We start from the raw sequence: 20,064 nt of genomic DNA, 5'->3' as shown, positions 1-20,064 counted from the left end.
AAGGTTTATTGAAACAGTGGTGCTATACGTTTTCAGTTGGAAAACCAATAAACGTGTACTGCAGGTCAATCGAGGGGGTAGCAGAGGGAGGGTGGCAAAAATTAACGACCAATTTTGTAGCATTAAATTTCTTGAAGTGATTGCCGATAACCGAAGAGCGGGCGGCTTTTAATTGCTTTTCGACCGCGGTAACTTTTTCCAAATGGAGAAATTATGGAAATAATTGGACTTCCTGGGAAACGCGATTTTATAATTAAAATTGCGCAGATATGTAAATTTTGGAGCTGCCGCTCTCCGACTACACTCAAATGATGATTGGCAAATTAAGTCTCTTTGTGCTATTAAACCGAGCAAAAAATCCTTTGAAGAGATCGAAGCGATACTCGCGGACAAAGTTCAATCGGAAATATATTTCGATGCAGTTCTCACGATATTTAGAAACTCGAAACCGTACAGTTAGTGCAGCTTACGGGTCCGATATTAAATAACTTTTCCTTGAGTAAGTTTGCCGGATATTTCGTTACTCCAGATCGCCACTTCGGCCATAAGTTTGAGCGCCATTGTTCGCCTTCGGCGTATCAAGTTCCGAAGTTTTTATTTTATTGAATTCCCACCGCAAACTGCAAACGTACACAAACCAAACTCGGGAGGAGCCATCCGAAGCCTCCCAGATCTCCGGATTTAGTATGTTTAGACTAAATGAAACTAACAATTATTCCATCGAGTTGTTCTGCGTGGCGCCGAACTTATCGAAGGGACCCCCGAGACTTGCAGATTTAACATCATTTGACTTAACCGATCAAATCAAAACTTCGGCAACTCGACATCTATTTACCGCATTCGATCGCATCGAGCATTCGATATACGTTATCTGTTTATTTTTTTGTGCCTGTTCCTCTAGCTCCGGAAAGTTGGCTTGTCTCGTATATAAATTGGCTATTTTCATCGAGTCCGGGGATTTTCATGACACAGGCCTGAATATTTCATTAGTTTTATCTGTCGGGCGATCATTTCGCTTTCCATGATCATCTATCAGCCGCAATTTCACTTTTGAGGACTCAAAAATCGCCGATTTGACGACGATTAGAACGTCGTAATTTAACGCGCCGCCCGCCTCGGCGCACATTACGTACACGATAACGTCAACCGCACCGCATAATTAATAATTAGTTAAAATATAGGTGGCAGCACGAGATTTACAAGTAAACAACGTGTTTGGAATGACGTAGGAGACGTGAGGAAATTAATTGATGACTCCGGTTCCTGTTGGGACATTTACACCATGGAAATCTATCAAGTTAATTAGGGATTTAATGCGTTACAGTTAAACGTGTGCTTCCGTCGAAAGAAATGTTATTTTTCGTGCGGCACGGCACGCCATTCGACAAGTCAAGCGACGGCACACATCGTCGAATTCTTCTTTCAATCCTGGCATAAATCCACGGATAAAGGTCATCCAGGGATTCCCCTCTTCTCTTAATATCCCTTTGGATTCCTCTCCCTTCGTGCTCTTGCAGGAACTGCTCCAGGTCTGCTTCGAAACGAGCAAATCCGGTAAATATTTTCAATGTGAATTCCTCTCCCCCTCGCACTCCCGCACCGTCGCGGGCGCCGTCCCCGCTTTCCGACCAGCAGAAGGATTCTTCCGGCCTTCTCTTCTTCGGGCTGAGTCCCCTTTCTTCGAACTGTTTCGGTCGAAGTTAATTTTCAACCCTCTCGACGAATAATCGTCCTCAGACGTTACGGCAATCAAATCAAAAGTTTTAAAATTCCAGTGACGATCTCCGAGACACATTCGGAATTTTTCCAGGGCAAATATCGAAGAGAACATCTGTGCCGACGTCTGGGGGTGCGTTTTAGCGGAAATATGGGAAATAAAGAGTATGAAATAAGCGCCCACGGCACGATAACCTGGTGGAACATGTCCACGAGAAGTTTCTATCAAAGTACGGCCGTACTACATGGCGATAAACTCATAATAATTTCCCCCTTGAACGTCGCATGCAAAATTAAATTAAAACTTTTTAATGACGGCTGTCAACCGACGATTTTTGCCCAGAATAAACGGATTTGGAAGTTGGTCCGTGGGACAGATTAACGGGCGGGCCCTAAGCCCTTTATAATAACTTTTCGGGCAAGTTTTAATCGCCCTGTGTGGTGGCCGCCTCCGCTCTAATTTCAGACACAGTGATGCACTCTCTACGTCGTCGTAGGGAATGGGCGGCATTATCATACGAAGGCGGAAAACGACGCTAAAAGGGCTGCTTTGTAGGGTCACGAGAGAGCGCTATTTACATTTTTATATTCAAAGTGTCTCTGCCCCGAAACAGCATTCATATACAGACCCTCCAGAAAGTTCACTTAAAATCTAAACTTAAAAATTCCACTAAAACGGGAACTGGGACATAAATTTACGCTCACTTGACGAGCCCCTTAAAGGTGCACACACTCATAATTCCCAGGAATATGATAGGCCAATCTTAAGTTGGCGCGAGTACTTTCGAACCTCCCCAGGTAACCTCAAGTAGTGTGTTTTTGATGCTCCAGCTGCTCCAAATGAGTTCCGCATAAGTAAGTGAAGCATTTATATAAGAAAATTTCCCTAAAAGGTTTACTCACCTCCGACATAAGACGAAATTAAATGCTTCTCCGAAGCCTATAAAATCGCCCTTAAATGGGGCAAAAGAAGAGTGCCGTGTATGCAAGGTTGCATGTCAAGGGCCATTTTACGTCACGCGGTTACGTATTGCAGGGCCAATGTACCAAATCGAACGGAACGTTTCCACGTTTGATGGCGGCCTCTTACTTTAAATGGTCGGACAGGGGAAACGGCCCTTAAGCCTTCAATCGGCATTGTTTTTCTCAAAGGGGACACAAGCGCAATTATTCATACAGCCGCCAATGTTGCACGGAACCAAACTTAAATCGACATTATAGAACTTGGCCAATTATTCCTCTGGAAGGCACTAATCACGATGTAAAATCTCGCAAAAGCCGGTTGGGAAAATTTATTACCGCCATATTGCGAACGGTACGCCAATGCATAAAATTGTCTTAAGTAATTCCTCAGAAATTCTCAGAGTAATCTGTAGATAAACAGGGGCGTATCGGAGGAGGGTTCGGATTAACTTGTTTCAATATAAACTTCTATTATGAACTTCCATACAGAAGTCTCTAATAATCTCCTCTAGAAGCTCGGAAATACTTCCATTAATCCACTGGAAAACAGGAACGTACCAAAACTTTCAGCTAAGTTATTTGAATACGGTATAATGAATTCGTTTTCAGGAATTTATTGTTATGAACTTGAGGAAGATACGCCAATGGATCTCTGCATGCAGATGCTTAATGACCTCCTGAACTTCTACATGGCATTGCCTTAAAAATTTTTAAATAATCTTCTTCACTCGCTGTGAGCGAGTGCCGCTCCAGACCCGTCAAACTTTTCACGATGATCATGAATTTATTACTGCAAAATGGATGGCTGAATGTCAATGAGCTTTTTCGCAGAAATTTAATTTAATCTGCTGAATAATTTCAGTCGGTCAATTTAAATATAAATACTTATTAAAAAAACAGCCCTACACGATGATCAAATGTGGGCCGACTCACGGGGAACGTAAAATCCAGCCCGAGTTTCATCCGTAGATCCATCACGGTCCCCTGGTGAGCTTCAGAAAGTTCCGTTTCACGCCACTGAGTACCGGCGAAAGCTCATCGTTCTCTAAAGATGTCGGAACCGGAACTCCGCGAATGGGACGTACCGGAAGTAGGACTCGCTGAGCGGACAGTGACGTACCAGCCCCGCCGAATCTCAAATTGGATCCTCAGGAATTCTGACCGGATGGCGAATCCAGAAGATGAAGGCGTCCAATTTCTTCTGGACTGACAATCCCGAAAATGAAATTGAAGGTGAAGGGAGGCAAATAGATGAGCTGTAATGAGATTACTAGAGCTACGCGTAATTTTATTAGCCGAAGTCGACTTTGCCGCATGCCCGGAGACACACACAACACACAAATTAAATTCTACATGAGGAAACGGTGAAGGGAGAAGGGGAAAGGAAAACGTCGGGACCGGTTTTAACATGTTTCAATTCAAATTCCCGCCTTCTTAAGCCCCATTCCTTTACAAACGAGACTTGTAAACTTATTCCTTCTGGGAAAGTTTTTACAAGAATTAATAAGACTGCACCTACCAGGTGAACTCAACCATCACGTACCTAATTTTTATGCATATAACTAATTGAACACTTCGTGGCGCTTAAAGAAAGCGCTCCCTCGAGGAATTACATGCACCGCTCCCATTTAGCATTCTTTTAAATTAACTGCTCAGTAGTTTTTCTTAATTAAATTGCGGCCCTTCTTAAATCCCTTTATTCATTAAAAGGGCTCGGGCGGGCACCAAACACGATCGTCCCGAACCATCGCCTCGAGATGGTGGCAGTTGCCACTATTGACAGGTAGAAACCTGCTAGTTGCAGTCGAAGGTCAAAATGGCCGCCGCACAGACCAGATTTTAATCTGGGGGAATGAGTGTTTTTGCCCGTCAAAAAACACGGTGCACCGCGCAGATAAACAAATCTTTCGGATCGCGATTTAGGCACAAAATGGAGGTGGAAACGTGATAAAGCGGCACCTATCGGGGATTAAACGGGCATTGTGCTGCGGTTTCGCATTTTAAGGGTGGAAATTCGCCGATTAGTAGCGAATAACTGAAACACCTACGGCGGCAAAGACACGCTAGTGCAAGTCGAAATCAGGATTTTTAAGAGATCCCAACGAATCCGAGTTGCCTGCCTGATTCCAGGGACGTGGATTGCTAGATAAAAATTTTCCGCCCGAAAAGTCAGCCAAAAATGCTCGACATTTTTGGATTGGGGGCGACTTTATTAATATGTAAATATCCCCGATAATCCCCGATACATGTAAGAACTCCCTGTATGCATTGACAGGCCCGTAGCGGACGAATCGATGACCATAAGACGATATAAAGCCACGTTGGTAGCATCAATCATGTAAATGACCCATCAAACATGAATAACGACCCCTGTATCAAACAGCCCGTCAGTGGCGTAGCCCGACAAAATTTAAGCGACATCTTTTAGGACTAGAGTGCGTTACTGGCGCCATCTTTTATTGCCCGTTCGTGGGTGGGAAAATTCGAAATTCGTGCGAGAATCAAAGATGGCGTTGTGGAATCTAAGAAAACCGAATGAATCAACTACCAGATTATAACCTCAAACGTTCGCATTTCGTTGACTAGGTGTCGCAGTCGTCGCGCATCGCGGTAAATCAATCGCGGTTCGATTTACATTTTTCGATTTTAGATCGGTGACATTGACAGGTGTCGTGCGGCCGAATCCTCATTCCGGCGTTCGGAACGAGCTCAAGTTTCGAGAGGACGCCCCTGGTTTAATTGTTCGACGCGTTTGGGTCAGCGGACGAAGGCTCAACTTAAGAAAAGGGCTCCGATATCAGATTAATTCTTGATCGGAAGTTGATGGGACTTAAAAAGGCGGTCCACGATATTACCAAATGGCGCAGCACAATGTTTTGTGTAAACTTTGCCACACTTGAAACGAAAATTGGGAGCCCCGAGGGGGCGGCGGCGTCGCCCGATAAAGACAAGATATGGAGGCTCCGTCAGAGTACGAGTACGAGTCGTTGTTGGTTGGGGTAATAGTAAAATTTCCCCCCAGATAAAACCGAAGGAGAACTTACTTAAGTTTGACGATCGAAAAACCGCGCCGTTTACGATAATGCAACGGTTTGTAAGCGCTCGATGCGCCCGCGGATGGATCTTGAAAGAGTTGTTAGAACTCGACGTCTTTACGGGTGGGGCATATTCGTGCCGGGTATGAGCGATATATTCTTGTAATGGGCCCTTACTGAGGATGAAGAAGAGGTTAGGGCTGATTTTATGAGGTCGACAGAGCGCGCGATGACAATCGTATAACGGCAATAACAAGCGAATAAACGACATGCTTAAACTCTGCTTACCTTTACGTACCTACTTACTTCGTGTACTGCTGTTTTATCCACTCTACGAAATATTAAACGGTCTAACTTTGAAATAGGAGGAAATCTATTTCTAGGCAAATGCTGGGTCTCCAGAAACAGAACGTCCTAATGGTAATCCTGATGGCTGGGAGGGTGAGGTAAACGTTGGGACCGAGTTGAGAAATCTCCCAAGCAATCCTCCCACGCTCGGTTGGTACACTTCTCAGTGGATACCGGGAGGCATTGTAGCAGCAAAACGCATTTTTCCCCTTGCAGGACGCTCCTTCCGCTCGCCAAATCTTAGTCCATCCGACTTTTAAAAGAATCATTAAGTGAACTTCAGGATTTTGACTAAATTTTCCGCATTCCCTAAACTCCAACGGTTCGTATGAATCTATTCCCCCGTTTTCGTGTGGCTATTTTACAGTTTCATAGAGTTTGCATTAAACAGAGCTAAGCTCAGCCCAGGTTCCATGGAGTCGCCTTCGTGCTCCTCAAAAATGTCTCCGAGGATCCATCCACAGTTAGCAGGACCCGTTTCACTGGAATTCAGTGATTCGTTCCGATGATCGTATTCCATATAATTCTTATTCGAACGTCCAATAGTTCCGAAATTTCCGAATTGTTCCCTGGCTTCCTCAAATTTCCCTCAACAGCAGCAGCTTATCCACCTGTTCCCGGGCTTTTCATTAATTTAAATCACGTTTCCTAAGATTTTCATTGAGTCATTTTAAGCGTTTGACATATTTTATTAATGTTTATTGAAATTCTTGTGAAGTTTCTTCAAGTTTCCCCGGATTAAAACAAGTTACAAACCTGCAACCACGATTTTCACTAATCAAATTTCCAGCGTTTTGCAGACCCATTAAAATCTCTTCAAGTTTATTAACCGTTTTTCTGGTTCCTTCAGTTTTCCTTCGACTTCCGGCGGGCGTCGATACCTGTGGAAAATGCTGATTGAGCAGATCTGAAGGAAGCAATCAATTCTGGCGCTACAGGGTCGCACGAACGTCCGGTGGGCCGCACGACGTTCTCAGTGGTACGCCCGGTAGCTCAGTCGTCCGCGGTTGAAGGTTCGAAAAAATATACAGGGTGAATCATTTGGAAAAAAAAGTTTTGGCTTTCTAATCGATTTTTGCGCAACCTCGTAGTAATAAAATCGATTACGTTTCTTACATCTTGGCGCAACAAATATCTCTGCTGTTGCCGAGTCATTATTGCCTGCCCTAGGAAATCTGAAACACTGTGTATATGTATGTTTTTGTATTTTTTTAAGGTTTTACTTCGCAGCTTCTGCAATTTTTAATACGTCACAAATTTCTTGAGGTTGAAATTCATACTTAACCGAGTAAACCCTCTCCACAATCGACGCCGGCCAATGGTTCTTTCAGTTAGTTCGAATTGCCGGACCTCCTCGTATCACTTCAAAACTTTGCTCGATGCTCCACTGACCGTTAATTCCCCAAATCGTATTTCAGCTTCAAAATTTTTTGTCTGTTGCAGTTTTTTGCATATCAATAGATGCACAAAAAAATCGCAAATCGGTTTTTTCCCCATGGAGTTTTAATCGGCTTCCAATCGTTGGAATGGTCGAGGTACCTCGATATGCCTGAATAAATGCTGCAAGTCACGTGTCCCCTTTACGAACGTTCAACGCCGTACCCGGCAGACCTCTGGAAAGCGGAGACTTCCGTCCATCATACATTTACTCTCAAATCACAAAATACCGGATCTACCGTCAATGTCCTTTTGATTTGAAGAGATTAAAGCAGCATTTTCTGACAAGGGCGCAAATCTGCGTCTTGGGGGTTAATTTCGTGGCGTGGGGGGTGGGGGCTGTATGGTATGTGTTCAACGAACCTCCAAAGCGTGAATTTCGCCGCGATTATGTCATTCATTCCGGGGCGACAAAAACAGGAAAAAAGGGCGTAATGTGCACACAATGAATGTGGTGCTGTGTGTAAGGGATGCATCGCTCGCACAAAAACAATATTTATCCAGACACGTTTCCAGGGTAGGCGCGAGATAAACATCCCGAGGGCCATATTTTAAATTCGCGCGGCCACGTCCTGGTGCCTTTTTGCGACGTTTTAAATACGAAAAACAACTGTGTTGGTGCAAGTGATAGTCGACTGTTTCAGGCATTTCGCAGGGAATGGGAAATCCTTCGGGAAGCTAAAAAATGTCCCGTTCAAAAGGGGACAAAAAGCGCATAGATCGTGTCGGTCCCCGGAAAGATAAGAAAAGGCCAGCGTGGAGAAATTGTTCAATTTGTAACCGGGAATTCTAATTTTTGTCGGCACAGATATTCCAGGGACTTTACGACCGGGCCCTTGAGGGAATCCCGCCGCTTGATACGTCTCTTGCCAGTCATTGTTTGGGAATTTATTCCTGGAATGGACACGCTCTGACGACCGAAAATTAAATTCCTTTTTTCCTCCGAGAAGACGTTAACCAGCGAAGCTCAATGAGTACACCTAAAGAGTAATTGAATCTGCAACATCCTCCTCGATCGATTGTGTTCCAAAGTTTTCGGGGCCGCGGGAGACGAACTACGAAATCCCCGAGGGGCCCACGAAATTCCGATTCCGTTATGCAGATTCGCTGTTTTGCGCGGATTTATTCCGAGCTTTTAATTCCACATTCTCGGAAAATTAGTTGGACAGACGCAATCATCTTAGTCCCCGACGCAATTACCCATAGCGTCGCCCCTAGGGGCTTTCAATTATTAGCCCGATAAATCAGTTTTTATTGAATCCGGCCCGGCGGGATCAGGATGACGTTTTCCTTATTGTCACGCCCTGCAAATGGACCTTAATTGCCTTTGCATCCAAATCGAGGACGAGGGACACTTGAGTAGCCTACAATCCTGATGACTTTATAATTGTCACTACGAGGGCCGCGGAGGATACTTCGAATGTGATATTAGGAAATTTAGCGGCCGATGGGAGAACTGCGAAATAAACAAATCGGAGAAATGGAGAAAAGATCGAATCTTCTCCATTAGGTGCCGCATTCGTTTTTTGAGTCGCTAACCCGTAAAAGATTTTTTTGGAAAAGAATTGCCGAAAACGAGCGGCGAACGGATGAGCACGTCGCAGGTGCAGGTGACGGAGTGTGGTCGACCCAGATTGACACCAGATGGATGACGTCACCCGGAAGACACGTCAAATTTGACATTTCATGGGGGGACAAATGTAATTTTTTGCATTGAGCTTTTTAACAATGTGCACTAAGCGAGCCTGGCTCCTCCTCGGAAATCGAGAAACAAATTCCCTCTCATAAAGAGTTCCGACATTTCTGAATGGTACGTAGAGTTCGCCACAAGTTTCCCCCTCGAGATTATATAAAGACGCGATATTTCGAAGTTCTCGTAAATTCGAGAACTCAAAGCACACATGGAAAGGAATTATAAAATTAGTTTGTGTTGTCAACACCGTCTCAGACTGCACCGGAACCCTCGTTTAATGCGATAAACTTCGACACGTCGCCTTAATCACTAGGTGATACTTCGTGTAAGCGGCTCCATCTACTGGGGTTCCTTTAAACTCGCCCCTTAATTGCATCTAATACCAAAAACGAAACATATGCACTTTTCAAATTGATGAAATCAGCACACTCGTTGGCTTTTAGGGAAATGTGACATACGAAAACTTCCCTCAGGAGTTGTAAATGGATGAAACGGTAGATCTCTATTCGACCTTCCACCCTGTCTTTCTTGATTAAATTTCTTCGGGGGTAATTTTGCGAGGTCCAGCAGTTACGGCTTTTTTGTTCGTTGTCGGGACCAGAAAGGCCGTCTTTTTGGATCTCGCTAAAAATATCGCAAATTGTAATTGTTTTAAAACAAATGTTCCACCGTTTTGAAATACGAAACTGAACTGATTTTTAACCGGTTATGGAACTATTATGTCCTAGTTGAACCAGCACGTATGTGCTACATTTTTACTGTCGTGTTTATGACTGGTTTTGTTGGCTTTCGAAGAAATAAATTGTCGTTTCTGCGAACGATTTTTAATTAAAAAAAATAGTCCGTTATTAAATCACCATATAAAACCAACTTAAACGTAATATTTGCAAAGGGTCGTTTACGCTTAATTTGAATAAACTGTCCGGCACTCGCGGCTAGGCAACCCAACACACACCTCCCCCTGCAGTTGGCGAAACGGGGTGCCAATTAAAACTGACAAGGCCATTCTCCACAATTGTTACCTTTTAGTCGGAATTACCGGAAACTGTTAATTACCGGCACTTCGTCCGGAAATCTTCGTGTCCCATGCATTTAAATGTCGCCGATTTTAAGCAGTAAAAACCGAGTTCGACTGCACTCCTGACAGCAGCCGCTCGTTTGAATTCGTTCCAGTTTTAATGTCTCCAGAGGATCCAAACGGGCAACTTATTTAATTAGTCTGATTTAACTAAGTCCGGGAACAAGGACAGTTAACCGGTCAAACCTTGCACTCGACTTTTTTTAACCAAATCCTCCCCTGCTTTATTATTATTGTAGACCCAGGGAATTCAGACAGACAAATTCCGCCCCGGAATAAAACTGATCTTTCTCCTTCCTCGCTCAAGTGTAGTTATCTGAGTGGGGCTCATTAACATGTAAAGCTACAGGATTAAGCCCGAGTTTAAACGCCAGACAGTCCGGGAGATACGGTTTCGCGGGGCGAAATTAGTGTTTTGGGTGCAACTTAAGCACTACCGCCGAACTTGTCTCGGAAACGTATTCGAGATAGTGATTAAGCGATCAATTGGGGCCCGTTCGAGTGAGAGATTTTACTGGATGCATCAACCGAAATAAAAGCGAGTCTCGTCTGCCTTGTGGGGCCTCCGGGCGATTTTGCTGTGGCGACGCCTCTTGGGCCCCTTGGGACAGATATCGTAGCCCACTGGAACGCAGTTCTTCACTACCAACGTTGCCATACTTCTGCGATTGGTCAGGGTCTTGGTGACGTACATGGTGCTCGTTTCATAAGAGCGACGCCTGTGGTAATCAGGCAAGATGCTCTCCAAATGATCCAGACGGTCCTCTATCAACAACTCTTTGATTTTCTGAGGGGTTATTCCGGGAGTCGAACTGAAGGCTCTGCCCGATGGTGGGTCGTCCTCCTTTGTCGGTTCACTTGGCTCTAGGAGGACACGTACAATCATTTTGTGACTCAAAGTGACCGGAATAATTATGTCGGTTATACCTCGGAAATCGTTAGTCGAAGAATAATTTTTTAAAAAGTGTACAGTTCCACATTCCCATTATTTGAAGAGCTACGCGTGCGCAATAAAAGATCTGAACAGGTAAAATTCTAGGAATTTCGTGTTCGAATTTTCCTAGCATCGGAGGCAATTTTTTCCCAACGTAGCTGACATTGCAACTACAGTCACTTCGGAGATACTGAACTCACTCGAAAAGAACACCCTCCAAGCTTTTTTCGAAGGTTTTTGACTAACTATTTCCGAAATACCGTACAAGGTATAAGATTTTCTATAAGCGGCTTACCAAGCCTGTCAAAAGACACTTTCAAGGTGAACCTGTCCTCGAAGCCCTCATCGTTCGCTATGTTGACGTCAGCAGACTCTATCCTCTTCTCAGCGTTACTCTTAAGAAAATTTTGCTTCGTTATCAGTTTGTCACTATTCTCGTTAGTTTGCTTGCAAAGTTTCTGCTTCTTGTTGAACTTGACACACACCGGATTCACGTACACGTACTTGGTCTGGACACTAAGCACTTTTGTGGTAATCACCGGAGAGGGCATGATATTTTGCATCTTACTCATGTAATCCCCGCTTGCCAGCGCCTTCAAGTTATTAGGAAGAGGCACTTGGTCGATATAGGGCATGTTCATGCCGGTTAAAATATCCAGGTAATTGTTCCCCGGAATCTGGTGGTAGAACCTGGCACAGTCTTCCAGGCGGTTTTGATGCTGGGTCGCAGCACTGAAGCTCACAAAGAAGACGAAGAACAACATTCTCACTAACGCGACTTAATCGGAAGCATTCGTTTATAAACAATAAGCTGAATCGACCGAGAGAGCTTCAAGTTAATGCTCGACTTGTATGCAATAATTTTGTAGGGTAGTCGGCGTAAAATTCGCCACAGTGAAAGGCCATGGGCGGGTCTCCGTACTTTTTGCCGCTCTTGCTTGATTTTGCATAAATGAGATGTGGGGCAAAGCCCGCCACTGAGACGTTAGTGATACCGTTCAAAACGCAACATGTTGAGGGTAATTAAGGATATTAAGAAGATTTAATTATACTATCATTACGGAAGATGCATAAATCGTAAAAGGCAGGTCTTATTTAACTGCATCTGTAACTGCATTTGTAATATGCGTGAATACTTATAACACTAACAAAATATGAAAGGCATAGCGAACCCTTTGTGTGAGGCATTCTAGAAATGTCCACTCAGTACCTGGAGTTATACATATTACTGAGATATTAACCCACAATTTACATAATTATTGTCTATTCAAAATCGAAACTTTTATAGGGGAAAATAAATAGTGAAAGGAAAATCGGGGTGACCCGAATCCATTGGCTCGAATAGGTCACCGATCGTTGACGACAATAAAAATCTAATTGACCATATCAAACACAGTGAATAATTCAAATCCCTACAATTTTGAGTATTAATAACCCCATTAAACACATTCCAAGGAAAATATTACCTGCATCGAACAGGCCGAACCCATTAAGATAGTGACTCCCTATCACTCTATAATTTACGCCCAATCACAGGAAATGCCTTAAATAATTAGACAAAATCTCATAAAAATCCCAACGACCTTTATGGACGCGCTTCAGTACCGTTCCAACCCTGTGCAGTACCATGTGGGCTCTTCATTGGATGATGCTAGTTGTGATGCTGGGGGCACAAGCATACTTCTTGGAACCGACCAGAGTGAAAAGGGGAATATGGGGGCCTGTGACTAACACTGTGTTCAAGAAAATAGAGCAGACATATTATGTGCCTGCAAGTTGCGTTCACGTGTCCCCAAATCTACCCCAATGCAGAAGGGAGAAGCTCATGTACTACCCTAGTTTCGATGCTGATGCGTGAGTAAATATGAAGTTACAAATAAATATATCACCATGATCCCACTGTAGGTTCAAACTGTTTAATATTGGAAATCAATTATTTCCTGCTACAACCGCATCTGCAGAAACCAACTCGACCACAATAATTACCAAAAGGTAATAACAACTTTCTTGACACTATGGCGCAGGTACAATTGTGAATGCTTTAAGGGCGGATAACAATCCCCAAACAACCCAAGGTTGGGGCGAATTCCTAGGCTTCTACAGGCCTACAATCACAGTAACTGAACTGAAAATACACCCAACCACCATTCTGGACTCGCGCATTATGGTCACCTACGATATTAGAGGTAACGCTTCCGTTATAACCGTTGAGGGTGTTTGAAATTTTTCCTAAGATTGTAAGCCTCGAGAGCTGCCTTCCAATCTGCCCCAATGCATGGAAGAGAAGGAGCCTATAGAGATAGTACCTACATCCACTGTGAACTTCATTAAGCCCACAATAGCCCCTTTTGGGCGGACTCAAATGAAACGTGAGCTATATGGGAGTGAGTTGGTGGAAGAGCACATGCCCTTCAGAGCAGCCACCAAGGGTATTTAACGTGGTATATATGAAGCTCTAAAGCTTTTGCATGTACAATTCTATGTCTAATTGGGAATAATAAAGATCCTTTTGCTACTACTTGAGTAAGTTTTATACAATAATCTTCAGGAAGCTAAGATTGGCAAAAAATATAAATCTGTGTTGATTCTATTTTAAATTACGCTTAGAAACGTACTTAAAAGCGTTTTTAAAAAACGCAAATTAAAGGACATTCAAAAACGCGGATAATAATATCAAATACGAAATAAAGATGTCACCATATATCAAATACAGTTTTTCATTCAGTTTCTCTAAGCTTCACCTGTACACTAATAGAGGGCAACATCAGCTGTACTCTAATAGAACCTTTGGTGTAGTGCGAACCATTCGTTTGTCCTTTGTCAGAGACTACAGATTTGTCAACGAAAGAAAAAATCTGCGGTGATATGTCAAATCTATTTTTAACTCAAGAGTTTTTCGAGGGTTTTCTCACCGATAATTTGTGAGAACAACCCCAAATATCCATTTTAGTCCCTAAGGTCCATTACTAAAGACAACTCCTTATCAGTACGAAACAAAATGACTCGACTGTGCCAATTATAGTGCGGTAAAATCGACATAAAGACTCTAGCCCCCCGCCCGTCGATTGCAGCAATTCTAATAGAAAGTGATTCCCTTGAGTAAGCCCGAGCGAGAATTTTATTTATCCGATGATTAATACTCTATTTGTGTACGTTTTATTGTTATCCGTCTAATTTGCATTCGCCGCAAAATTAATTCGCGGCCCTGGCTCAACTTACAGGCCGGTTGCCTGTCCTCGGTAGTTAACTTGTATAAAATTGTCTTCCCTCTTAAACCGTTGTTATCTATAAATTAATAAATGATCTCATGTTTGAAGTAAATAAATACAGCAATTGAAGTTTTGTTGAGTGACTGATACAGTAGTGATGCTAGAGAGATGAAGAAACAATTCTTTCGAGTGAAGCAGCTTGCCGACCAGACGTTTCTCAAGTAAGTTCGAAGGGCCTCACCCAAGGGAATTTTGGCTTGCAGGTATAATTTTAAGGAGATTAGATATGACTCAGTTTTAAAGCATATCAGATAAGATTAGTTCTACAATCCATACAATATTAAATAAAAAGAAACCATCCTAAACCCTCACTTAAAGGTCAAAATCATCAATTCAAAGCCAAATAAATTTCATGGATTAACAGCAAAACAATCTTAGAATGCAAAATTTATCAATAAAAAAATTATGTTTTTTGTGTATACAATTCAAAGTTGAAAGCTGATTATCCCTATTTGCTACAAAGATTTAAAACAACTTTAGATTTCTTTAAAATTATATCTTAAACATGCTCTTATTTTTGTTGTGCCTAGCCAGAAGCTTGATATGTCCTTTGAAACGTTGCTCACTTAAAATACTCATTTGTACAAATGAGATTAAAGTTCTGACCAGGTTGAAAATGGCTTAATTAAGACCTAAAATCTTATCTTTATTTGGCAGTATTATATTCATAGGACAACTGCTGTTTTGTCTCCCTAAAGGAGAAAAGACTTCAGATTGTTTAAAATTAAACTTCCAAATAAATGTGCTCTATTAATGACCAAAAAATACTTCCATCATGACAATTTTAACACAAGGTTAAAGCTCATGATAGAATCGTCATAACTCCCCTTGCTACAATAATCAACTTTGAATGTTCTGTTTTTCTTTTAATTATGAAAGGGCCGAAAAGAGTGAAATCCTGAACCATGAAGAACTCCAGGAAGCAGAAAGCAAAATCGAAGCTTTACGCTCCGCCCTGGTTGCCATAAACAAAAAGCTTTGTCCTAATGGCCCGATTGGAGAGAATGGAGATCCAGAAAAGCGACTGGTACAGTTCATTTATTCCACCAATATTCCATCAAGCTTCTTTATATTACTTCAGAAAAAATGCTTGGAATACCAATTGGGAGCAATTCTCCTAGAGGAATCTCGAGGCGATTCCAACACTCTCTTCCATAAGGTGCTCAAAGAGTCTGGGGATGCTCAGTCTCAACTGGCAAGGGAGTATGCGGCACATGAAGGCAAAGTAGAGGAGCTTGTTTATTGGCCTTTGCAGAAGGTGATTGATAATGAGCTCCCCAGCATCGCCAAGCAAAAGCACAACTTAAAGAAATATATATTGGATAAAGACTCTGCTAGTAGCAGATACAATGTGAGTTTCAGGTGAGTTATCTGTCAACTTTAGTGTACTGGAAAATTGTTCCAGTCCACAAAAAAAGAAACAATCAAGGAAGACATGGAGGAGGCAGATACAAAAGTGGAGCAAAGCCGAGATTCTCTGGCATTGGAGATGTTCAATCTCTTGGCCCGCGAAAACGAGCTAGCTTCATATATTTTGCAATTGCTGAAACTCCAGAGAGGCTACCATGAAAGTGCTTTGAAGAGTTTGGAAGAAATTATCCCCCAACTTGAGAAAAGAATTGGTAAGTTTTCTTCAAAGAAGCAAAAAGTTTTTGACAAATATGATATAGGCAACAGTAAAGTCAAAAGGGTATTTGGGATACCCTTGAAGGAGCACTTGAGGGTCACGGAGAAGCGGCTGGCATACCCTTTAGAGGTGTGCGTCACGGCCCTTGCGGCCTACGGCATGGAGGAGGAAGGCCTGTTCCGGATAGCGGGCAGTTTGTCAAAAGTGAAACGGCTCAAAGCGGCCATTGACAGCGGCTGCTTCAGCGTCCTGATTCCCGAGTATCGAGATATGCACGTACTTGCCAGTACTTTAAAGATGTATTTAAGGGAGCTGCCGGAACCGCTCCTAACCTTCCATTTACACAAAGAATGGATGCATTCTATGCAATACCCTGAGAACCGGAGGATGGAAGTAGTGAAACATTTGTTACACAAGTAAGTTTTGATTTCAATGTAGATTTCTGAAGTCATTATCTTTTTTTTTATTGAAGGTTACCAGAGGAAAACCGCGATAATTTAGCTTACTTAATCCAGTTCCTGAAGCGCCTTTCAGACCACACCAAGAACAAAATGTCTTCGTCGAATATTGCGATCGTTATTGCACCCAACTTGCTCTGGGACCAGACTGGTGAGATCAACGTGAATATGGGGGACTGTGTGACCGTAAACATGCTAGTCGAGCTGTTCATCAAGGAGGCGCATCATTTCTTTCCTGAGGATGTGTCCCGGCTGGCACAAATCACCATTAGCAGCCTCGTACCTGATGAAGAGACGTCCAGTCGCAACGGGGGCAGGTCGACCATTGAACACGTAGATGCCACCAGCATGGAAAGTCTTTCAGATAGTCCTCGTCCCAACACCCGGAAAAAAAAACCGGCAGCTCCAGTTCCACCTAGCGTTCCCATTTCCAATCACATGAAACCCCAAGAAGAGTTGAATCAGGAGAAGCTGATGACTTTAAGCTATCCGGTAGGCAGCTTGAACCGACCTCCTAAAGCTGGAAAAGTCAAGAATACCGTTGGGGTCAATACCGACGAAAACGACTTGAGCCTGTCGAGGAGACGAAGCCTGACGAAGGACGAGATCGTTCCGTTATCGAGTGGTCTATCTGCCGATGCCAAAGTGGTTACTTCGGCGGTAACTAGCGTGTCCAAAGCTCAGCCTGTGATACGGCCAGTGCTCCAAACGGCGGAGGACAAAAGCTTCAAGACAACGGCAACTCATCACGTGGGCCCCGATTCTAGTCAAAGACCTGTTGCTGCACCTCGACAGTCCCTTATGGTTGATGAAAAGTTACGAAATTCGTCGCCAAAGTGCACCGACACTATGAATAAACCGCTCAATGCGGTGGACTTCGGAGATATCCAGCTGAGGCGCACGGAGGTTGTGATGGAGCAGAGGCCGACTAAGCCAGAAATTCCCGCCAGGCCGGCAAGTTTGGCGCCCGCCAAACGGTAAGAGTTTCGATGGTTTACTTTGTAAACGGAAAGTATTTTTACAGCCTCATCAGGCAATAAATACGGTTAAAAAATCTTCCAAAATCAGCTCAGTCATATTCCTTCAACAGATTAAGCAGTTAACTTAACTCACTAACTAAAACTAACTGGCTCTGCTCCTTTTTAATCTACCTCTGTAAAACCGTCTTTGTAACCAAACTAATCCTCGTGTAGGTCCTCACTGGACTTAGATCCAAGCTCCCTACATCGGACACAGTGTTCAGTGTACAACGTTGCGAACAAACAACAACCGAACATTGTAAACGTCCAGAATCGGAGCGAAAAAATTCAACTGGGGCACGACGTGATGATGGCCGAGAAAGAGAAGTTTTTGGGTGAGTGCGTTGTGGTTGTGGGCTCTTCCTTATCTTTCCCTCGTCCGCCGAAACACTTCTATTTTTCTTTGTTATTAATTTGATATTCTTAGGACATTCCCCGATGCATCGTTTGAGCCTGGAAAACAAATTCACCGACACCAACCCTTGCAAAGAGGAGGCGCAGTCTTCGACCGAGGAGGACAATAAACCGGCGATCCCGCCGAAGACCCTGAGCCTGACCAAATCCAACGAGAAGCTGGACAAAGTTCCGGAAAATGACTGTGTCAAGTCCAAAAGCTCGGAAAAAATGAACGAAGAAGTGAACAACTCGAGGAGCAGCATGCGTAGAGCTAATTCAACGCACTCGAGGACAAGGTCGGATGGAAACATCAGGGAGCTGAGCCAACGAGAACTTAGGACGCCGCCCTCTCCGCGCAGTTTGAGCAAGCCCACCGTTCCTCCCCCGCCGCCTCCCGTGAAGAAATCAGAGCCCGACGTGCCTCCCGTGAAGAAATCAGAGCCCGACGTGCCTCTCGTGAAGAAATTAGAGCCCGATGTGCCTCCCCACGAGAAGAAATCGGAGCCCGAGAGCACGGATTTTTAAGCCTTTACATTGTGATCCTAACCTAGTGAGAGCCTTTTTGGGTGTTGTCTATATACATGTTGTTTAAAAGGTTTGCGCACAAATTTTATTAAAAAAAAGAGTGTGACTATCGTTGTTGACTAGTGGAAATATTTGCATTTTTCATGTATTAAAAGCGCATTTGACAATGTTCCTCATAATGGAGAACGTAATTTTTTTTAATTTAACCAAAACCAAAATGTGTTTAGTTGTTAGCTCTAAGTCTACTGCCTTTGCTTTGTTATTTAATACGTTTTAAGCCAGTGAAACGGCAAGTATAAACAATAAATGTTTATTAAGCTCTTAACTGATTTATTTAAATCAAATCTATTTCTTATCCATCTTAACCTCCTCAGTTGCAGGTAATGCTTTGCGGAAGTTGGGGAACTGCTCCCAAGGTGCAGACAGTTCAAACTTCCTGAACTCTTGTGCCAACTCCAATGGCTCAACAACCACACGCTTCTTTTCATCATCATATCTTACCTAGGATGACAATCTTAACCCAACCAAAACTTCCTCAAGTCATTGCCTACCTCTACATAACCACTCAATGGGAAATCTTTCCTAAATGGATGCCCTTCGAAACCATAATCTGTCAAGATCCTCCTCAAATCTGGGTGATTAGCAAAAAATACCCCATACATATCCCAAATTTCCCTTTCATACCAATTTGCTGCTTGAAATATGTTATTGCAGGACTCAATAGGAGTGAGTTCATCTGTGTAAGTTTTAACTCTTATTCTCGAGTTAAAACGCAGAGAGAGAATATTGTATATTATCTATTATTAAAAATTGAGTTTAATTTGTTGCATACAAAATCTCTAGCTAAGAATAACCTCAAATCGATAGGACCTTGAAGGAATATCCATGCCAGCAATATCAGTCAAATTAACAAATTGGCAGTTTTGATGGTCTTTTAAAAACTGCAACACTGGCAAAACCCCCTCGGGAGAGATAAGAATTTCTAATTCTTCCCCTGCAGTGATTTGTACTTTCTCTACAAACTTTGGTAGACATTCAGCCACATACTTGCCAAAATCCTTTAGTTGAGAGCATTGTAATGCCTGGGGTTTACGCACAGTGGCTAAAATATGTATTACAGACACTATATGGCGGGCTATTCATATACCTACGTCTTGACTCTTGTTGGGGGGCTGTAGATGAGGCTTCAGTGCTCTGAACGCGAGTCCAAGTGCTTGAAACTAACACAGCCAAAATGAGGGGTCAGCAGTGAGAAAGGGGGTTAGATTACCTAGGTTTTTATTTGTAGGACTTCGTCCAGATCGGACAATTTGTCGCAGAATTGATGCCATGGTTGGTAATACTCACTATCTACAGTTTATAGTTACCTAATCGCGTTTATTTTGCTGAAATTTAATAAAATCAGGAAAATGACACTGACGGGCAGTTTTACAGGTTAGAAAATAGTAAATAAAGGCGCATATGGTAAGTTAAATAACATTATGTACTTCGAAGTAAGTGTGTCTCTGTCTTTTGTGTTGTGAGGCATAGCAAATATCGAAACGAAAACACGCCCAATTGCCTTGA

At 43.0% G+C, this 20,064-nt stretch overlaps 4 protein-coding genes across 4 annotated transcripts; 2 read left to right on the top strand and 2 right to left on the bottom strand.

Annotated features, from left to right (window-relative positions):
* Positions 1 to 10,793: 10,793 nt before the first annotated feature.
* Positions 10,794 to 11,968, bottom strand: LOC136348419 (uncharacterized). The gene is made up of 2 exons (XM_066299212.1): positions 11,500 to 11,968; positions 10,794 to 11,134 (listed from the first exon to the last, which is right to left on the bottom strand). The coding sequence occupies exons 1-2, from the start codon at positions 11,966 to 11,968 to the stop codon at positions 10,794 to 10,796; spliced, it is 810 nt and encodes a 269-aa protein (XP_066155309.1).
* On the top strand, positions 11,933 to 13,714 carry LOC136348218 (uncharacterized). Its single transcript, XM_066298871.1, has 4 exons — positions 11,933 to 13,058; positions 13,110 to 13,196; positions 13,251 to 13,390; positions 13,439 to 13,714. Exons 1-4 carry the CDS (start codon positions 12,832 to 12,834, stop codon positions 13,639 to 13,641), a joined length of 657 nt encoding a protein of 218 aa, XP_066154968.1. The 5' UTR covers positions 11,933 to 12,831; the 3' UTR covers positions 13,642 to 13,714.
* Positions 13,715 to 14,032: 318 nt separating this feature from the next.
* LOC136348386 (rho GTPase-activating protein 44-like) lies at positions 14,033 to 18,823 on the top strand. Its single transcript, XM_066299172.1, has 8 exons — positions 14,033 to 14,634; positions 15,353 to 15,500; positions 15,555 to 15,824; positions 15,879 to 16,095; positions 16,144 to 16,516; positions 16,573 to 17,535; positions 17,752 to 17,912; positions 18,005 to 18,823. The coding sequence occupies exons 1-8, from the start codon at positions 14,582 to 14,584 to the stop codon at positions 18,496 to 18,498; spliced, it is 2,679 nt and encodes an 892-aa protein (XP_066155269.1). The 5' UTR covers positions 14,033 to 14,581; the 3' UTR covers positions 18,499 to 18,823.
* ND-30 (NADH:ubiquinone oxidoreductase core subunit S3) lies at positions 18,795 to 19,961 on the bottom strand. The gene is made up of 5 exons (XM_066299173.1): positions 19,769 to 19,961; positions 19,650 to 19,718; positions 19,353 to 19,600; positions 19,050 to 19,295; positions 18,795 to 18,999 (listed from the first exon to the last, which is right to left on the bottom strand). The coding sequence occupies exons 1-5, from the start codon at positions 19,827 to 19,829 to the stop codon at positions 18,844 to 18,846; spliced, it is 780 nt and encodes a 259-aa protein (XP_066155270.1). The 5' UTR covers positions 19,830 to 19,961; the 3' UTR covers positions 18,795 to 18,843.
* Positions 19,962 to 20,064: the final 103 nt, after the last annotated feature.

The sequence above is a fragment of the Euwallacea fornicatus genome, chromosome 32 (assembly GCF_040115645.1).
Source record: "Euwallacea fornicatus isolate EFF26 chromosome 32, ASM4011564v1, whole genome shotgun sequence".
NCBI lineage: Eukaryota > Metazoa > Arthropoda > Insecta > Coleoptera > Curculionidae > Euwallacea > Euwallacea fornicatus.
The sequence above is the reverse complement of the archived record's forward strand: the minus strand, read 5'-3'. Positions and strand labels throughout refer to the sequence as shown.

What these genes read in the sequence shown, in the direction of transcription:
- ND-30 (XM_066299173.1), bottom strand. Translation starts at nt 19,829, where the DNA reads ATGGCATCAATTCTGCGACAAATTGTCCGATCTGGACGAAGTCCTACA. An exon ending in CCCCCAACAAGAGTCAAGAC is followed by an intron (nt 19,601 to 19,649) that starts GTAGGTATATGA and finishes TACATATTTTAG; the next exon opens with CCACTGTGCGTAAACCCCAG. An exon ending in CAAGGTCCTATCGATTTGAG is followed by an intron (nt 19,296 to 19,352) that starts GTTATTCTTAGC and finishes TTTTAATAATAG; the next exon opens with ATAATATACAATATTCTCTC.
- LOC136348419 (XM_066299212.1), bottom strand. Translation starts at nt 11,968, where the DNA reads ATGTTGTTCTTCGTCTTCTTTGTGAGCTTCAGTGCTGCGACCCAGCAT. An exon ending in AGTGTCTTTTGACAGGCTTG is followed by an intron (nt 11,135 to 11,499) that starts GTAAGCCGCTTA and finishes GTGTCCTCCTAG; the next exon opens with AGCCAAGTGAACCGACAAAG.
- LOC136348386 (XM_066299172.1), top strand. Translation starts at nt 14,582, where the DNA reads ATGAAGAAACAATTCTTTCGAGTGAAGCAGCTTGCCGACCAGACGTTT. An exon ending in CTGCTAGTAGCAGATACAAT is followed by an intron (nt 15,825 to 15,878) that starts GTGAGTTTCAGG and finishes AAATTGTTCCAG; the next exon opens with TCCACAAAAAAAGAAACAAT. An exon ending in CGAGAAAGAGAAGTTTTTGG is followed by an intron (nt 17,913 to 18,004) that starts GTGAGTGCGTTG and finishes TGATATTCTTAG; the next exon opens with GACATTCCCCGATGCATCGT.
- LOC136348218 (XM_066298871.1), top strand. Translation starts at nt 12,832, where the DNA reads ATGTGGGCTCTTCATTGGATGATGCTAGTTGTGATGCTGGGGGCACAA. An exon ending in CCTAGTTTCGATGCTGATGC is followed by an intron (nt 13,059 to 13,109) that starts GTGAGTAAATAT and finishes ATCCCACTGTAG; the next exon opens with GTTCAAACTGTTTAATATTG. An exon ending in ACCACAATAATTACCAAAAG is followed by an intron (nt 13,197 to 13,250) that starts GTAATAACAACT and finishes GAATGCTTTAAG; the next exon opens with GGCGGATAACAATCCCCAAA.